This window comes from Brassica napus, chromosome A5, assembly GCF_020379485.1.
Source record: "Brassica napus cultivar Da-Ae chromosome A5, Da-Ae, whole genome shotgun sequence".
In the NCBI taxonomy this organism is placed as follows: Eukaryota; Viridiplantae; Streptophyta; class Magnoliopsida; order Brassicales; family Brassicaceae; genus Brassica; species Brassica napus.
Genome location: NC_063438.1, coordinates 29,073,307 through 29,092,242, shown reverse-complemented (window position 1 = coordinate 29,092,242; position 18,936 = coordinate 29,073,307). Strand labels below are relative to the sequence as shown.

The following is an 18,936-nucleotide window of genomic DNA, read 5'->3' as shown; positions in this document are numbered from 1 at the left end:
TTTTTCTCAAAATCTATGGATCCCTACGAAAATATTGAGTTTTCGATAAATTCTCTAAATACTGAGGCCTATGATCTTTAGTGTTGTTTTAAAATTTTTAAACACCTTCTACATTTGTATTAATGTATATTTAACTCTATTTCATGGTACATGAGCGCCTTTTTAATTTTTTTGTCAATTAATTTAGTAAAACTTCATAATACTCCCTGAATTGATGGACTAACCATGACAAAATCGCTATACTCTAGAGAAACGGAGACAACAATGTTTCCAAACCTCTTTAACCTTCATCATATGTTAGTTAAGGATGCAACTATGTATTAAAACAGTATTTACATATTTTTGAAATTTTCTCAAAATCTATATACTGAAGCCTATGATCTATGGGTAACCCGTACGAAAATATTGAGTTTTTCGGTAAATTCTCTATATATTGGAGCCTATGATCTTTAGTGTTGTTTTAAAAAATTTAAACACATTCTACATTTGTATTAATGTATATTAAACTCTCTTTCATGGTACATGGGCATCGTTTTAATTTTTTGTCAATAAATTTAGTAAAACTTCGTAATACTCCTTAAATTGGTGGACTAACCACTATAAAATCGCTATTCTCTAGAGAAACGGAGACATCAAAGTTTTTAAACCTCTTTGATTTTCTTTATATGTTAGTTTAAGATACAATAATACAAATTTATAAGGTCGTTCGAAAATTAGAACAACAATAAAAAGTATAAGCCAGTATATCTTCTCTATTAAAAGAGAAGTACCATTTTTATCTACCATAAAAAAGTCATACTAGCCTTATTAGGTCTATTTCATTAATTACATTTATTTAATATTAATCTATTCAATATATAAAGATATTAATAATAAATCAATTTTAACTGTAAATTTAAATTTTATTTTTAGTTATAACAAAATGTTGAGAAAAAATCTAACAAAATCTTTCTAAGAATTTAAAATAATTTATTTAAATTAATACCATTTATTAATTTTGTAATTAATAACATATACTATTATACATTAATTTAAATAAAATTTTATTATAAAAAAAAATAAAATAAAAGTGTATTCTATTTATAATCATATTATATATCTTCTTTATTAAAATAAATACCATAAAAATTTATACTAGGTCTATTTCATCAATTACATTTATTTGACTATTTAAGTTAATCTATTTAATATATAAGATTTCTAAAAAATCTTATAAATTTTGTAGATATTAATAAATAAATTTTAACTGTAAATTTAAATTTTATTTTTACTTATAACAAAATATGTTGAAAAAACTTAACAAAATCTTAATAAATTTTTAAAATATTTTTAAATTAATGGAGAGATTGTTTTCATAATTAATAGTATAGTATTATTATAATGTATTTACTTATAAAATCCCACAATATACTAAAATAAATAACATAGAAATATAAATTATGCTAAGAAAATATCAGTTTTATAGTATAACTAAATAAAATTTTAAAATGAATTGTATTCAGTCTGTAAAAATTAGAAAAAATGAAGGAGATTCTCAATTTTTTTATTTCATACTATGAATTTATTTTACCAAACTCGAAAATATATTAATATATAATAACAATTAATAATAAAGTAAAAATATAAAACAAATCATTATACATTAATAATATCGAATAAAAAACATAACCAAAAATATTATAAATTTACACAATATATAACACTAAAATGTAAATATCTTTTAAAGTTTTGTGATGGTATCCGTTATATATTTATAAAATGAAAATCTACCTGCACGGATGTGCGGGTGAAAAATCTAGTAGAGCATTTAAAGTAAAACTCAATATTTTTATTGTAGGTGTTTACACATAGATGTCAAAAAAAAATCAAAAAATATAACATTTAATGCCAACAAGCTAAGGGTTTCGGAATCCAGTCAAAGAACAAAAGAACACACACATTTGTTTTCTTATTATTATATATTTTACAGAGAGATGGTTGTTGTTAGTAGAGCTTAATTCTTGTCTGGATGGGTGCACGACAAATAGGACACACCTTAAGGCCTGGTCCGCACTCACAACATGTCTGATGGCCGCAACCAAACGCCATGTTTTTGGGATTGCTCAGACATATCGGGCATAGCTGTTGTTGTTCACACAAAAACCAACTTTTTGAAAGTTTATATAAAGAAAACATTTCAAACACATTCGACGTTTCTACTAATTTACCTGATTATCGTCCACGTCCTTGCTTTCCATCGGATAAGTAGGTACACTCGGTTCAAAACTAGGTGTTGGGGAAGCTTTTGATGGGTTGAAGAATGTTGATCCGCCATGCACCGGAGGTGGAAGTGGGATTCTCTCTGGGATATTCCCATTTCTTCGCCTGGCAAAATGTGATGAATAAAGTTGATAAAAACAACTTTCATAACAATACAGCCGTTTCAAAGTTTTTGTGGTTTTGGTTAATTAATTACCCTAAAAGGCCAAGCTCTATGGTGGCTTTGTACTGGGGAGGAATCTCCATGAGAGCAGAGAGTGCGAATTCTGTCTCTTTCCGAGACTGCTCTTTGTTCTTCGACATGATCTCCGTGAAGTTCACAAACTATAAACAGATAAAAGAGAGATGGGGCAAATGTAAGAATCAATCTTTGATGTTACAAGATGTTACAAAAGAAGGAGGAGGTTACTTGGAAGTTATCAAAAGCTCGGGAAGGTATGTTATCATCAAATTCCTGCATCATGTCCCATGGTCCATCCCCCACCCCAACTAACACTATTGACAAAGGAAGTGCACTGCAACACAAAAGAAAATGAAGGAACTGATTACATAACACCTACAAACATAAAATAAAATTGAAACATACTAGTAGTAGATATTCACACACCTTGCTTTCACAATTGCATCGACAGTCTTCTGTTCTTGGGGACTTAACTGCCCATGTTCCGTATCCACACTTCTTGTTACCTGAGATTGATTGATTCCAAATTGATATCCTTAGACACAGAGAGATCAGAGGGATCACACCACAACTTAGGCATCAAAAATACTAACCTGTCCATCGGCTATGATCACTAACACATGATATTGGCCACTACTCTGCTCAACCACTCTCATCGCCATTTCAATGATGGGTGCAAAAGATGTCGGTCCTGAAAAGTACAATACAATACAATACACACCGCTCTAATTACTTAAAGTTTGGGGATAGAGAATGCTAGGGCAGGCGAGAGAGAAGAACAAAAAAAAAAAGAAACCTGCGAGTTTTAGGTGAGGTACAATATCTCTGTAGCGAGCCAAAACTTGTTCAAATCCATTACAGGATCTACCCTCTGGATAGAAACTAAACACGTCTTGATCATGAGTTGATGCTGTAAAAGAGAGATCAGGAGGAGGGCAAAATGTTGATGATATATAAGCCATTAATTATCTGAAATGAAATAACAAAGACCAAGTAAGCAAGTGGGTGATTTACCATCACCAAAACCAAAACAAGGAATCAAGTTGTCCTCGTCAAAGGCGGCTAAGGTCCTTCCAATGATAGTGATAGCTTGCTCGTAAGGATTGAGAGTATTGCTGATATGATGCAAGCTTTTCTTACTGAAGGACTTGGCTCCTGCAGCACGCAAACCAAAATGATGATGATTAGCCTAGCCTAGCCTAGCCTAGCATGTCCTCTCCTTGACCTAGATGAAGAAAGAGAAACTCAAACCAAACCTGTCCACTCATTGCTTTTGGTGAAATCAATACCAAGGATTAGATTAGAAGATTCAAGACCTGCACGCCCTAGAGCCTCTGACACCTGGAATCAGATTCATAATTCAACAATTTTTTTAAGGCACATCCAAAACTGTTTGTGTATCATTCATTTCATTCATTCATTCATTCATTCATCACTTGTTAAAGAGAAAGAAGCTCTCACCTGATCTAAAGAAGCGTAATTATCAGATATTTTGGAATACCTCCGATCAAACTTTTTTCTATCAGAAGGAGCAGCATGAGTCTGTGAAGGCTGTGGTTGTGGCCGTGGGGGAGGATAAGGATAAGCATAGCCCTGCTCTTCTTGACTATAAGAAGGCGGCTGACCACCAAAGCTGGGAGCTGGAGAATAAGAGGGTGGAGGAGGATAGTTGTAGCTGCCTGGTCCAGACTGAGGATAACTTTGATGAGAAGCCCATGATGATGATGATGATGATGATGATGGCGGCTCTTGCCTCCAGTCTTCTTTAGAGTTCCCTCCTCCCATCAAATCTTTATTCAGATTCCAAACTTGAAGCTCAAGATCAGTACCTTGAATAAAAGAAAAAAGAAAGATTCAGAAATTTTGGAATCTTATCCTCTTTTCCAAAGAAAGAAAAAGAGAACTGATTCAACATGCAAATGTACCAATGGCTATCACAATAGAGAGAACTGCAAAAACTTTATGTGGTATCAGAAGAGAATGATTATCAACATGCAGAAAATGTACGTATGTGGGCAACTATAGGTTGGCAGTAAGTTTCGTGAAGCGGTTTACAAGCAAAAGAGTAGGCGGCGGTGTTATCAATCATAACACGTTTAAGAAAGAAGATTAAAGATTCAATCACGTTTCCTGCGATCCACCGACTCCTCCTGACTTACCGTTACCAAAATTTATTATTATGCTCAAAGACAAACTCTTGACGGATCTACCCATCTTTCTATTATACTATTAGTTTTTCCCAGATTTAAATCTCCTTTTTTCCGGCTGTGAATTTCATTGATGAAACAATACAGATACAATAAGCACAAGATACAAAGTTAACCATAAAGAGATACAAAACACTGTATATATATACTTCACTGTAAGATTGACCTTTTTCATAAAAATCAAATATATGGATCACTAAGATAGACATATCCCACCTTTTATGTTGTAACGACAAGGACTCCTGGAGATCAGTGGTTGTTCTTCTTCTTCTTCTCAAGAGGTCAAGGGATCTTCTTTTAAATTTTAATCAATGGCGGATTGAATCCCAACAGGAATATAATGATTTATTTTGCTTTGTTCAAAAAGCAATCTAACCTTTTTTTTTTCTCATCTTTTAAAAAAAATGTCAATCATGAATCAACCCATTAATGTTTGCTTCTAGTTTTGGATCAAATCATTATATTCATCCTTATCACCTTCCTTGCTAAACTATATACTACGTATCCTGGAGGAAATTTCTAAAAGAATCAATTGCTTGTACACTCTTCCAATCACTTGGCCCACCAACCTAACTTCATCAAAATTTAATTTATTTACAAGTACAAAACAAATATCAAATATTTAAATAAAAATCATATACGAATGTTTGGTTTGTTAGTCGTTTTAGTTAATGAGCAGATAATACTTTTAAATCATAGTAAGATAACTTGTTTATATTTTTGTTCCCATAAATATAACACTTATATTTATATAACTATCTTGAAGTTTTTTTCTCTATTATACATTTTTTTTTCTTAGATTTGACGGAAATATAATAAAACAAGAAATTTATTTTTATAAAGAAATAAGCTATATATCCAATGAATTATCAAATAATTTATCAATAGTTATCAAGTAACTTTGAAGTAATTTACATATAACAAATAATAAAATAAGATAAGTACTTGGCAGATTTACTAACTTTAACAAATCAAGTATATATAAGTCCGAAATTTTACTACTCATACAAATCAAATCAAATACCAAAAATACCAAAAATACCAAAAATGACAAGTATTCCACCCATACTTCAAAGACAAGTAGTCCATTCCACTTCTCTAAAAGAAATTTCATCTAGTACTTACTTATTATTCAAATCAACATTCCATCCCTATAATAAAATGTGAAATCTCTCTATTTGTAAGCTAAATTAAATGTAAAAATCTGTTGTCATTCTTTAAGAAAATAGAGCATTTTTACAACATCCCATCAATCTAAAAGCAGCCTGATACTACACCGGTTTAATATCGGTTTTGTGCTAACCGGTGGTAAACTGGTCTGGTTCTAATAAACAGTATCAAGCTACATACTAATCCAACAACAGACAAACAACCCCAAAACAAGAACGTTGCAAAATAACACCTTCTTCCCACGCAAACAAGCGTGTCCGACACGACAGATGGTGTTGCGTGCTTGTCATAGACAGAACCAGCCATGTATCCGTAGAAGAGCGATCCGATGGGAATGTTTGTGATGAGTATGTTCTGGTTTACACCAACGCTGTTGCGTCCAAAGAGGTCGGAAGTTACTGAAACCGCTGCCGCGAAAACAAACCCTGAACTTAACCCTATAAGTGCGGTCGCAACCTGTAGCAGCGCGGTCTTGGATGAATACGCGAGGATGAAGAAGGCCAAAGGTGTTGGAAGCAGCGAAATGGTGAACCAGCCTGTTCTTGTCAGGTAGTCTAGTTTCTTGCGTGTGAAGTCAGGTGCAGAGGAGAGCAACCTTCCCAAAAAGGAGAAGGCAGAGAAGAGTGTCACTAAGGATTTTGCGTTTGAGCTGCTCTGTCCTAGAGACTGAGCGATCTGACCTAAGTTGTTGCTGTAGACAAGACCAATGGTCCCCCCGCAGAAATACGCTAAGTAGTATAGCCAAAACTCCAGGCTACGAACCAACATTCCAAGAGAGTGTTCATCTCCTAAGCGTCCCACTGTATTACATTCATCATATGATTTAATCTCCTCATGGTCCAAGCGCCCGCTTTTTGGGATCTTGGGCTCCTCTATGTTAACCACCGCATAGCCAGAGCTGTGATGGTGGAAATAGGAGGGGAGAGCACGGTAAATATAGTCGAGAAAGGGGACGCACAATGGGAAAAGGAGAAGGCAAATGGCACCGAGGAAATGCCAAAGAGGTGATGAAGCCAAGTAGGTGTCTAAGGAAGGCAAGAGAAGGTAAAAGCATGTGATTAGGGCTAAGACATTGAAGACGATGAAGATTCGGGTTTCATCACGGGTCCGGTTACTAGCATGGGATTCAGAGGAGTTAGGGTTAGTAAGGACAGGCCAGAGGGCTAAAAGAGAGACGAATAAAGGGATGAGAGAGTTAAGGAGAAGGTAGATGTCAGAGCTTGCTGATGATTTCCCACTGATGACTTCATGGCCAAGCGTGTACAAGGCAGCACTGATCCCATTGAAACTCACGACGAGAGACAAGGCGAGGGAATGGTTGGATTCAAAGTGTCGAACGCAGAGGACGAAGCAGACGGTGTTGAACCAGCAGATGCTTAATCCAGCTAACGAGCAGCATACCAGAACCAGAGAGTAGGGGAGATCGATGACGTCGGCCGCGATGGATAACCACTGGACGCCGTAGCCGACAAGACCCATAGCAGCGGCGGAGAATAGGACGGCGGAGACAGGGAAATAGGCAACGGCGAAACCGGAAGACCAGCCCAATGCTTTGCCTAAATCAGAAGCGACAGCCATGTAGTTGAGGCGCGACTGAGAAACGCCCATGGACGACTTCATGTCGGAGGAGTAGGCGGAGAAATCGAAGTTGGTGCCCGTGAAGGCTTGAATCCAGATGGCCGCCACCAACACCGTCCATCTACGCCACCATTGGAGCATAGAAGGCGGCGGAGATTGCACATCATCCTCCTCCTTCGCCCTAGTTGTCCTCTTTGGTGGTTTCATTTGGTCCTAGGCTCACAATCTTTGCCTCCCTTTTTTCAAAAAAAAAAAAGAAACGTCCGGTTTAAAATTTTTTTTACTATTTTTAAAATTCCAGAGATTACTCACAACAGCTAATTATCGATAGGTTAGTTTTTTTTGTTTAAAAGAAAAAATGATAATTACAGCTCCAAGCTAAAAAGCTCACCAAACGTCATTGTTTCTCTAGATCGATTTATTAGGACTTGATCATCTTCCTCCCACCATCTCTCTCGCTTTCTGTAGGGTAATAATCAATTATGTCTGATTGTAGTTCTAAGAAGAGAAATAATAATATCGCACAGGTATTTATTTTTCTCATTCTTCACAAAGGATATTGATCTTCCATTCTTGAAGTAATTGTTACTCTTTGGTTAGTTATACCCTTCTTCTTCTTCTTATTCTTTTACAGGAGGGTTCTCGAGCAGGCAATGCCATGTCACGGCTTCTTGGAGGATATGATTTCAAAACATTTATATATCTATTCATTCTCCTCCCACTCTCCATCTTCTTTATCTATTTGCATGGTCAGAAGCTCACATATTTCTTGAGACCTCTTTGGCAATCCCCTCCCAAACCATTTAACATCCTTCCCCATTACTACCACCCCAACGCTTCCATGGAGTTGCTCTGCACTCTTCACGGCTGGAATATCCGCCATTCTCCTAGAAGAGTCTTCGACGCTGTCTTGTTCAGCAACGAGGTCGATATGCTGACCATCCGTTGGAACGAGTTAAATCCTTACATTACGCAGTTTGTGCTTCTCGAATCCAACTCCACTTTCACCGGTCTCTCAAAACCCTTGGCTTTCGCAGATAACCGCCACAAGAGTTTCGAGTTCGTTGAGCCAACAAGGCTGTCTTATGGGCACGTAGGAGGAGGAGGAAGATGGAAGAAAGGCGAGAACCCGTTTCTGGAAGAATCATTCCAAAGGCTCGCACTGGACCAGCTTATCAAACTCGCGGGTATAAAAGAAGATGATCTTTTGATCATGTCCGATGTTGACGAGATCCCGAGTGGCCACACCATCAATCTGCTTAGATGGTGCGACGGATACCCACCGGTTCTTCACCTTCAGCTGAGAAACTACCTCTACTCATATGAGTACTATCTCGACAGCAAAAGCTGGAGAGCCTCCGTTCATCTCTACAAGCCTGGGAAAACAAGGTACGCTCATTTCCGGCAAAGCAACAGTCTTTTGGCGGACTCAGGATGGCATTGCAGCTTCTGTTTCAGACACATCAGAGATTTTGTGTTCAAGATGAAAGCCTACAGCCATACTGACCGTGTTAGATTCTCACATTACCTCAACCCGAAACGAATCCAAGATGTGATCTGCAAAGGAACTGATCTTTTCGATATGTTTCCTGAAGAACACACTTTCAGAGAGATCATCGGAAAACTAGGTCCGATACCGAGGTCCTACTCAGCTGTTCATCTCCCTAGATATCTGATCCAGAATGCTGATAGTTACAAGTATTTGTTACCCGGGAACTGTGTAAGAGAAACTGCATGATAGTAAGCGCGGCTTTATTGCTTTTGCTCTTTCCTCCTCCTCTGTATATACAAATTTACCATAGTCTCAAATGTCCCATCCCATTCTATCTTATTATTGCATGTCTTAATTTGGAAAACCAGACTAGTGTTTATGTAAGAAATTACTTCTTCTTCTTTTTGGTTACTATGATGATATGGGCCACAAAAGTTATAACTCACAAACAAGACTTCGTTCTATGATGAAACAAACGAGACATCAGTTCTATATATATAGAAAAAGTGATCAAAGATATAAACAGATAGCCTGGCATTTGATTTCAACTAAAGATGAACTTACAAATCACAAACAAGTATTATATATTGATTACCTTGTTAGAGCATAGAGATGAAACCTTAGATGCGGCGAGATCTAAAGCGGAGTGAGACAAATAAACGGTGGGGATAGGACAAACAGGGTGTAAGCCATAGCTGCGGAAAATATCATCTTCTGGTGATGTTCATCGCCATGGTCATGTGAATTGATAGTAGAGGAGGAAAGATCCATGATGATTTTCTGCTGCTGCTGCTGCTTTTCCCATCAAACTACAGACTTTTATGAGTTTCTTAACCCGGATGGGTGGGATTCTTAGCTTCAGTTAAGAACCGTTTCTTAACTTTTAAGTTTTAACTAAAAAAAACTAAAAACCCTTTCTTAAATAAGAGATATGAGCAGGTTCTTAGCCGAAAAGTAAAAAAAAAAAGTGTCAAATCATGAGTTAAGAATCCGAAATTAAGAGTCCGGGTTAATCATGCTCTAAGGCGGTTGAGGCTGAGACTGAGTCCAACTTCATGGACCTAATTTTGTATTTTATAAAATTCTAGAGCCCAAATTGATCTTTCCAGCAGCCCCTCTCTCTCTGTCTATCAAAGAAAAGCCTAATGGAAGCTGTTAATTCATGTGTGATATTACTAGAAGTTGTACTTTTTCATTTCACTATATTTCATACTCTCTCCTTATTTGAATAATTGATATTTTGTATTTGAAAAATTAATGTCTTTTAGTATAATCAACATATTTACTTTAGAAATTAAATCATAGATTAAAATTTAAAATCTGAGTGATGAAATTTTGTCGGTAAAACCAAAAAATAAAAAATATATTTAAATTTTTCAATACGTGTGGAAATCTTAAAACATTAATCTTTTGTTTTCCCCCCAACTGGTTTTAACTTTTTTACTGTATGCAATAATTAATTAGCACTTGCAATATTCATACACAGTAATATTTGTGTTAGAATCACTTTGATATAAATAAATCTGAAATTATACAAGGGACTTGAAAATGAAGTGGTTCATTAAAGGTGATGTTTCATAATTCTAATATTGATTTCTTTTAGAAAGAAAAAAACTTAGGAAAAAGAAGTTTGGTGCATCTATGGCTCAGCCTATTAATCTCCAATTAAACTCTAGTTTTTTTTGTGGTTACAGATTGATTTTCCTTTTATAGCTAAACGAATCATGGACTCCTAAAATCTAAAATCAGAGCTCACTACATGTTCACACATAGTTTATTTTCCACTACCATTATTTATCATTAGTTATGTTGCATCTGTGTGTCTTAAATCTCTGTGCATCAGTACGGTATACCTTTTAGGTTTAGAAAAATTTACTTTTTCTAGATAAGTTTGTATTCCTAAAGGATAAAGAAAATCGAATTTTGAGGCTGTTATAAATATGGATCTAAAGATTTATAAAATTATTCATTCATATAATAATAAAAAACCCTAAACAGATATTTGCGTCCATACGTTTTGTTCTCTATTATCTTTTTGCTTAATTCGTGGTTGTTCTACTAGGAGATAACCTTATTATCTTATACAATCCAAGAACAAACTACGAGTATTAATTTCAATTATTAGAATGATAGTTCAAAATTTCTATATGTAAATATACAGGAAAACTAATAGGTTATAATTTTCACTGTTTAAAAATATTAGCGATCCAGTTTTATATTCTCTTACAATAAGTGAATTGAATCGTGAGCTGACTCATCATTTGAATTTTCAGCCACAAAACTTCACTTACTAAATTTGGCATATGGATTACACCAAACTGATTCCAATTAATTGCGCCCATAAGCAAACGCTATCACAACTTCCAGTGTATTTTATTTTTCTCACTTTCAGGACTTTTTTTATAAAATGTAAAATCTAAATCATACACACAAAAACGTTTTTATCAAGTGAAAATATACTAGTAGTATTTAAGAATGTGTAACCTACATGATCCAAAAAATGGGTTAATCGAATTAAGTTTCACTGGTTTCGAATACTAATTAAATATTGGCTAATATAAATATAGTAGTGATGGAGAGAGGGTTAGGAAGTAGTCGTTATTCAACATAAGCTTTGTGTCATGTTTCTTCTTTCTCACTGTTTACGATTTGTGTGGACGTGAACTAATCCGCCAAGATTTTCATTTAACTATTTATTTATTATTGGTAAGCTTTGTAATTAAGTATTACATATGTTTCATATAGTATGTATCATGCTAACCAACTGGACCATAGTCGCAAGTCACAACAACCCTATAAAAGGAAACAGTCGTTTGATCAATCTTCCCGCCTCTGAGTAAACTATATCCCTCTCTCTCTCTCTCTCTCTCTCTCTCTCTCTCTCTCTCTCTCTCTCTCTCTCTCTCTCTCTCTCTCTCTCTCTCTCTCTCTCTCTCTCTCTGTATCCTCGTATCTTCTCTGTTCTATCTCTATTTCACATACAAAAATACAAAACAAAATAACTAGAAAGAAGAAGATGGATACGAAGAAGACAGGGATAAAGAAAGAGAGAATACCATCACAGAAAGAAGAAGAAGGAACAGTGAGGAAAGGACCATGGACTATGGAAGAAGATTTGATCCTATTTAATTACATCCTTAATCATGGTGAAGGTCTTTGGAACTCCGTCGCCAAAGCATCTGGTAAATTAAAACATATTTTTTAGACCATGATTAATTATAGTCTCTTAACTGGAGTTCTAGCTTCGGCTAAGAGATGGTTCTTAGTTTTTCCTAGATTTTAACTAAGGAAAGCTAAGAACCGTCTCTTAATAAGAGATATAAGACCATGATTAATCCGGGTTCTTAGGGTGGAGTTCTTAGCTTCGGCTAAGAACCGTTTCGTAACTTTAACTAAGAAAAACTAAGAATCATCTCTTAAATAAGAGTTATAGGAGTCGATTCTTGGCCGAAAAGTGTAAAAAAAGTGTCAAATCATGAGTTAAGAATTCCAAATTAAGAGTCTGGGTTAATCAGGCTCTAAGAACGGTCTCTTAGCCGAATATATGTAGAAAAACAAAAAAAAAAAATATCAAATCATGAGTTAAAACCCCCGGCTAAGAGACCGGAGTTAATCATGAATTAGTCTTCTTTTTCTTCTTGTTGTATATATATGAATTTTACTAATGTCTTTTATTTTATTTTCTCTATAAAAATGTATTTTATTTTTCTTAAAATATCAATTGATTTATGTTTTTTGTGTGCAAATATCAATTGATTGATTTATGTTTTCTTTAACATTCACGTAGAATGATTCAAATTAGATCGGGATAGTTGTGAATATATAGCAATATTACCCACATGGTATCTTGTTGGTTATTTATTTATTTATTTTGCTTAAATTTGGATCTTGTTGGTTATGTTTCTGATAATAAATATTTATGATTTCATGTAATCAGGTCTAAAACGTACGGGAAAAAGTTGTCGGCTCCGGTGGCTGAACTATCTCCGGCCAGATGTGCGGCGAGGGAACATAACAGCAGAAGAACATCTTTTGATCATTCAACTTCATGCTAAGCTTGGAAACAGGTATCTTATTAGTTATATAATATTGTTTCATGACTGCATGCTCATTCAACTTCATGACAAGTTCGATTTGATTAGAAAACTTCCGTACGGTGTTAAAAAATATTAACAGGTGGTCGAAGATTGCGAAATATCTTCCAGGGAGAACGGACAACGAGATAAAGAATTTCTGGAGGACAAAGATTCAGAGACACGTGAAAATGTCTTCGTCGAAAAATACTAATAATATTCGTCATTGTTTGGGAAACTCGCAGAGCTCGGTGATAACGGCGACGGACCAAGGAAGCTCCAGCAAAGGCTTAATCTCGCCGGCGACGACAACGACATCGTTTCATGTGATGGAACAGTCAAACGACAGTTACTGGAACGTTGAAGATATATGGCCCCTTCAGTTGCTTAATGATGACCACCAAGTGATTTAATTTTGGTCACAGTAGTTTAAATGACTATGCATTTGCTAGCCCTACATATGATGCCCGATCTGATTTTTTTTTTTTTTTTGTATGTTACGTTCTTTGGTTTTCCTATATTGCTGAATCTTGTTTCATTTACCTATCATTTGTAATGTTTTAATGCAATCATATTATTTTTCAGATCATGTGAAGGCGGTGTGGTGTGTAAGTAACTACTTCTGTTCGTTTATATAATTTTTTATATATCAGTATATCACTCTTTTTTGTTTCAGTTTCGAGCTTATTGGAGTTGGAACAAAGTTGTGTTAATTGGTAAAAGTGAGAAACGGTCTTAAGCTTTCGTTCGTTCAGATTCATTAATTGTCTGATCAATATATATAACACCTTTTTATTCAATTTAGAAATGATTAAAAGAAATTGAAAGTTTAGTTGCATTATCAGTATCACTGACAACAGAAACATAGCAGACTTCACACACATACTAATATTATTAATCATAAACTTGGACACACAAAAGCACACAATGGGATAGGATCAATGAAGAGTTTATTTATCATTTTGGAAGGAAGGAATGTTTAGAATGTAGTTGGTTTAGTCATCAGCAAGATCACTGGGAGTTTCATCGGCGTTGCGTTTGATCGTGAGGACTGGACACTCAGCATGTTTCACACAGAACCCACTCACGGTCCCAACAAAGACCCTGCAATGCAATGCAAAGAGAGTAACCAGGAAAAAGACTCAGAAGTATGATTTAAAAAAAGAACAGACCAATGTTTCAAAAACAACAACACTAACTGAGTATATGAATTCAAGCGCTCAATGCTAGTCTAACATTACATTTCCTTGTTGGGCTCTGATCATGTCCAGTTTTAAAGTAATCAACCTACTCTCTATTTAAACTCGAAGACTTGTGTCACAGTAGAAAATCCTATCCAACAGATAACTAGAGCTTGGCATATAATAAAACAATTCAAGATGTAGGCGGCGAGTGAGAGAGTTTGAACATACTTTTGGAAGCGGCCAAGACCACGGCTTCCCAAAACAAGAAGATCTGGTCGGACCCGGCTGACTTCTTGGCAGATCACATCCTTGGGATCACCTTTCTTGATCCATGCCTCGCAACTAACCTACACACAAGAAGCATAATTTAGTTTATTAAAACATATATCACACAAGTGCACAAGTTAATTATTATGAGATTGACAATTATGTAAAGGGATCGGAAGATGAAGATAAGTTGAAGAGAGGGGAGGGTGTTTTATTTACCCCAATCTCATGACATTTTTTAACGAAAAACTCGAGAAGGTGAAGACCTTTAGACTTGTTAGACTCTTTGAAATCATCGGGAGAGGCATATATGCTGTCTACCTCATCAAAACCGTCTTCGTCGACAACATGTACATGGAGCAAGAGAATCTTGAAATCGGATGTGTTGGATCGGATCATCTTCTCCAGAGTCCATTCGAAAGCTCTTTTGCTGCTTATCGAAGGGTGGGGCTTCCCTTTGATCGTCGATTCATTCACAGCCACCATCACTCTTGTCGGCTCCCTCTCCATCTCTTCTTCTTCTTCTCGAAATATCTGACACTTGAACAAGTCCTGTTTATGTTTAAGACAAATGATCTGGTCAGAAGATGGACAACTAGGCTCTGGGTCGTGCGCCTTGTGTATAGAGCGTATTTTACCAAACAATCGCATGAACCTGCTATAGTGCGCTTCTTTTTTATGTTACGTGGGGTGGGGCCGACTACAACTTTTTTAAAAACTATCTTCTTCAAAACTACCCTTTCTGATAATCATTCACAACAAGCCCTACAATGATGGCCCATGTCTAGGGTCATAATAATATTCTTACAAAATTTATACATCAACTTTTCTTTTCTTTTTTTTTTCTTTTCTTTTCTTTGATAAACAGCCAAGTGTTTCAAGTTACAATAGGTTTCAAAGTGATTCTATCATTTAGTATGAGTGTAATCGTGGAGCTTTTATTTTATTTTCTATACTATGGAATTTTACAAGACATAAGTACTTACTACTCTTTTGGAAGTTACTCAAGATTTTTTTTTATTACTGATGAATACCAGTGAAAGAGACTCTACCGAAGCCAAGATGTCCAATCTGATACAATTCCAACCAAACTCTCTCAGCTTCAGCTCTCGCACTGATCCTCGCCTCATCTTCTCCCCTAAACGTCGCCGTTTTCTCCTCCTCCTCCTCCTTCGTTAGACTTCCATCTCTCTCCACCACAAACCGGTGGTCATCCAACTCTCCATATCCTCCCCCGCAACATCCACTACTCACGCCTTTCACCGGCTCCGACCTCTGGTTGTGATGAAAACGATCCTCACGCTCCATCTTTTTCTTTCTCTTCTTTCTCCTGCCGATACATTTCCGCCCAATCATCCACGGGACCTTGACGAATGCAAGAGTGATGAGGTTCACGACGGCGCAGGGACAACAGCAAAGCGCCACACAGTCTGCTATCGCCGCCGCAGCCCACGACGACCGGCACCTTTCACCGGAGCATTTGTCTCCTGGCGCCGCTTCTTCACCGGCTCCACTACTCCTGTCTTTACGTGAAACTGATCGATGTGTTTTTTGGTTTTCCTCTTCCATTTATATTAAATGTTATATTCCTGCAAGCAAAAACAAAAACGCTTAAATAACTAGCTGGTATAAACTATATATTACCAAACTTTACATAAGTGATACACATATCCGGATTTTGTTCCATATATGAGTGTGCATATGTTTTGGTTCATTGTTCCTTTTAGCTAATATTGTTCTTTGAGACTCTGTTTTTAATTTCATCTTTGCTTTGTAATAAGCAACATGTAAAACTCAGAAAATAGTTACAAATTTTAACATTATGTAAAACTCAGAAAATGTTTATAAATTTTAACATTTGACCCAAAAAAAAACTTATTGACTAGACAGTTTCAGGTGGATCCTTAACTGCTGCCTTCACTTTGCGGTGATTCCCAAAAATAAAAATTATTGGTCGGTAACATTTCGATGTTACGAGTAATCATGAGTGTTAAGATCCTATATACGTGATACATCTACATATGCATTCATATATACACCAAACCAACCTTAATGAAGGAAGTACTGAGTCATGTTAAGATCCGGGCTTTTGATATTACAAAATTTGGATTGATACAGCGAAGATCCTATCTCATATGGGTTACCGGATCTAAGCAGGTCTAGTTACGCGACCCGTTACAAAAGTACAAGTAACACAATATAATACTATTACTTGACATACAAAAATTGTTTTAAAAAAAAAGTAGAATTGTATTTGTTTGTTTTAGTTTCCGTGATTAGCGTTTAAATATAATCCTTCTTACTATTGTTAGTTGTAAAATTATTTATTGTATATTTTATAAGTGAAATTTCATATAAAAAGGGAAAATTTCAAATGTAGGTTTGTAAAACTGCTAACTAGGTGATTTATCCAAGTTTTGACTTTAAAAAAAAAAACTACTTCCTTGTTTGTCCTGTGACAACATTTCTAGCCACTTTTTCATTTTTAAATGTCTTGATAAACGATTTCAATCGGTGAACACTATATATATATAGAGTATATGTTTAAGACCAAAAATGAAACAACATTAATTCACTATTTGTTAAAAAAAAAGGAGAAGCAATAAGGTCAGTAGTGTGAAAAAGAATGGAGAATGATCAAATGATTACATACCTTTGGTTCTTTTCGAGTAGTTATCCTACTCAAGAGCCACTGATCCTTATTAAACCCCTTCCCTCATTGAAGACATCAATAACAACAAAAACTCAGTTTTGTTGTTTTGTTCTTACGAGTCTGGAAGAGAAAGAGAAGAAGGGGAAGAAGAAAAAGAAAGATGTGATCTGATATATAAATACACACATATATCTTCGATTAGAACTTCTCTTTTTCTATGGTTATTTCTTAAACTAATCTCTCTCTCTCTCGCCTGATCTTTTTTATTTTACTCATCTGTGTAAGGGTCTTGAATATTAAAATTTGAATTCATTTAGCAGATAATATATGTATATATAACTATCTTCTAAAATTCAAATTCTATTTTTTACTTGACATATGGTAATTGTACCTTTAACTATTAAGTTGTAATTTTGTGAAATTTAAATTTTAAATTCGTACAAATGAATAAACTAATTTTGTATACTTGATTTCGTAATGTATAACATTTAGCTTAGATCTATGACAATTACTTTTGAATGTAGCTATTATCAAAGGAAAAGAATGTTAATGGACGCTTATCGTGAATGTATTACTTTGGGTGACGATAATTTTATCGAAAATCTTGTGATAATTATATTAAATATAAGAGATTCAAACATACCCTATTTATACAAATATATTTGAACTCATGTCAGCAATACTCAATTGGTTTCAAGTCTCAGTCGTCATATTTTTTATCAAAAGGTTTTAGTCTCAGTCACATTTGCTTATGGAAAAAGCGCAATCCGATATTATTCAACCTAGCAAAGAGATTCAAACATATTACATACTAAAAAAGGGTTTTAGCAAAGATTTAGGTCCATTGTAGAAAGTAAATTTGTGTTATTTATTTTAGCTTGAGGCGACGAGAATCAAGAGAAAATATCACAAGGGAGACTGAATTTAGGGTATAGTTGGTGTTGGAACCAGTTAGGTTTAGTCTAGTTGATACGGATTTAGAGGAACTTTGTGTTGTCCCGAAGACAGAGAGAATCAAATTATGGGAACTCGGCCCCTCACGTGCATTCATATGCAACTCGTGTCTTTTATTGATTATATTTCTTGATTAAAACGAACTACATTCTAAAATTTAGAACAGCTAATACAATTTACGGAACCTATTCATGATAGATCAAAATTTCGTATAGAATAGTCTTCCACTTAAAAACATGGTACACAATCTTCTAGTTGAATACGTTTGATGCATTGTTTTCGATCCCTTTTTTAATAAGTATCTAAAAAATGAAGTCCCTGAGCACTTCGATGTTTCTAGTATAATAGTACTAATTTTCATTTACCATATGTAAACGAAATTAATTGGAGTATATAGTATTTTTTTATTAACATTTAATGGATTAAGTACTGTCGTAATTGCGTAAAACTTTAGGTAGACTAAATTAATAGTTGTATTTTTATATATTTGTTCGTGGATTTCAAGATCTAATAAGCAGCGTCGTTGACGCCTTTTTCTCTTTGTGTGCTGTCTATATAAGCACAATGCTTTAAGCCATGCACGTGCTATGCTGTGAATAATCACGTGCGTCGGGTTCTTAACCCGTCAAGGTCAGAAACTGAGATGCTCTTTTAATTCTTTATGTAAGAAAATTTTTCACCGGCCAACTGTCAGTCTTCAGTGACACGCACACACCCAACGGTCTCCTTTCCTCTACCCTCACCGCTATTGCGACACGTTAGGTATCAGGAAAACAAAAAGAATCAAAGCAAACATCACTTGAATACTGTTCACATCTTTAATAAAAACAACTCGTTATAAGGAAATTAACGTAACTACGTTATAGCTCTTTCTGTAGTTGACAACAAAAAGTCTGTGACATGAGCTATATGTATTTG

At 35.2% G+C, this 18,936-nt stretch overlaps 6 protein-coding genes across 8 annotated transcripts; 2 read left to right on the top strand and 4 right to left on the bottom strand.

Annotated features, from left to right (window-relative positions):
• Window positions 1-1,806: 1,806 nt before the first annotated feature.
• Window positions 1,807-5,116, bottom strand: LOC106434297 (E3 ubiquitin-protein ligase RGLG1). 3 transcript variants are annotated; one of them, XM_013875136.3, is made up of 11 exons: window positions 4,864-5,116; window positions 3,902-4,269; window positions 3,697-3,781; window positions 3,455-3,595; window positions 3,237-3,350; window positions 3,034-3,131; window positions 2,867-2,946; window positions 2,669-2,774; window positions 2,456-2,583; window positions 2,208-2,364; window positions 1,807-2,121 (listed from the first exon to the last, which is right to left on the bottom strand). In XM_013875136.3, exons 2-11 carry the CDS (start codon window positions 4,223-4,225, stop codon window positions 1,984-1,986), a joined length of 1,371 nt encoding a protein of 456 aa, XP_013730590.2. In that variant the 5' UTR covers window positions 4,226-4,269; window positions 4,864-5,116; the 3' UTR covers window positions 1,807-1,983. The 3 variants fall into 3 exon arrangements, with proteins under 3 accessions (XP_013730590.2, XP_013730592.2, XP_013730591.2); XM_013875138.3 differs by lacking the exon at window positions 4,864-5,116 and adding an exon at window positions 4,600-4,840; XM_013875137.3 differs by lacking the exon at window positions 4,864-5,116 and adding an exon at window positions 4,366-4,544.
• Window positions 5,117-5,842: 726 nt separating this feature from the next.
• LOC106434304 (protein NUCLEAR FUSION DEFECTIVE 4) lies at window positions 5,843-7,663 on the bottom strand. Its single transcript, XM_022719976.2, has one exon. It carries the CDS (start codon window positions 7,600-7,602, stop codon window positions 5,929-5,931), a length of 1,674 nt encoding a protein of 557 aa, XP_022575697.2. The 5' UTR covers window positions 7,603-7,663; the 3' UTR covers window positions 5,843-5,928.
• A 374-nt stretch (window positions 7,664-8,037) lies between these two features.
• On the top strand, window positions 8,038-9,162 carry LOC106434305. Its single transcript, XM_013875144.3, has one exon. The coding sequence runs from the start codon at window positions 8,054-8,056 to the stop codon at window positions 9,131-9,133; it is 1,080 nt and encodes a 359-aa protein (XP_013730598.2). The 5' UTR covers window positions 8,038-8,053; the 3' UTR covers window positions 9,134-9,162.
• A 2,663-nt stretch (window positions 9,163-11,825) lies between these two features.
• On the top strand, window positions 11,826-13,534 carry LOC106434310 (transcription factor MYB57-like). Its single transcript, XM_013875148.3, has 3 exons — window positions 11,826-12,069; window positions 12,825-12,954; window positions 13,064-13,534. Exons 1-3 carry the CDS (start codon window positions 11,904-11,906, stop codon window positions 13,371-13,373), a joined length of 606 nt encoding a protein of 201 aa, XP_013730602.2. The 5' UTR covers window positions 11,826-11,903; the 3' UTR covers window positions 13,374-13,534.
• A 202-nt stretch (window positions 13,535-13,736) lies between these two features.
• LOC106434294 (universal stress protein A-like protein) lies at window positions 13,737-15,052 on the bottom strand. The gene is made up of 3 exons (XM_013875131.3): window positions 14,631-15,052; window positions 14,373-14,491; window positions 13,737-14,064 (listed from the first exon to the last, which is right to left on the bottom strand). Exons 1-3 carry the CDS (start codon window positions 14,919-14,921, stop codon window positions 13,956-13,958), a joined length of 519 nt encoding a protein of 172 aa, XP_013730585.1. The 5' UTR covers window positions 14,922-15,052; the 3' UTR covers window positions 13,737-13,955.
• Window positions 15,053-15,331: 279 nt separating this feature from the next.
• On the bottom strand, window positions 15,332-17,332 carry BNAA05G33790D. Its single transcript, XM_013875134.3, has 2 exons — window positions 17,065-17,332; window positions 15,332-16,000 (listed from the first exon to the last, which is right to left on the bottom strand). Exon 2 carries the CDS (start codon window positions 15,978-15,980, stop codon window positions 15,432-15,434), a length of 549 nt encoding a protein of 182 aa, XP_013730588.1. The 5' UTR covers window positions 15,981-16,000; window positions 17,065-17,332; the 3' UTR covers window positions 15,332-15,431.
• Between the last annotated feature and the right edge of the window lie 1,604 nt (window positions 17,333-18,936).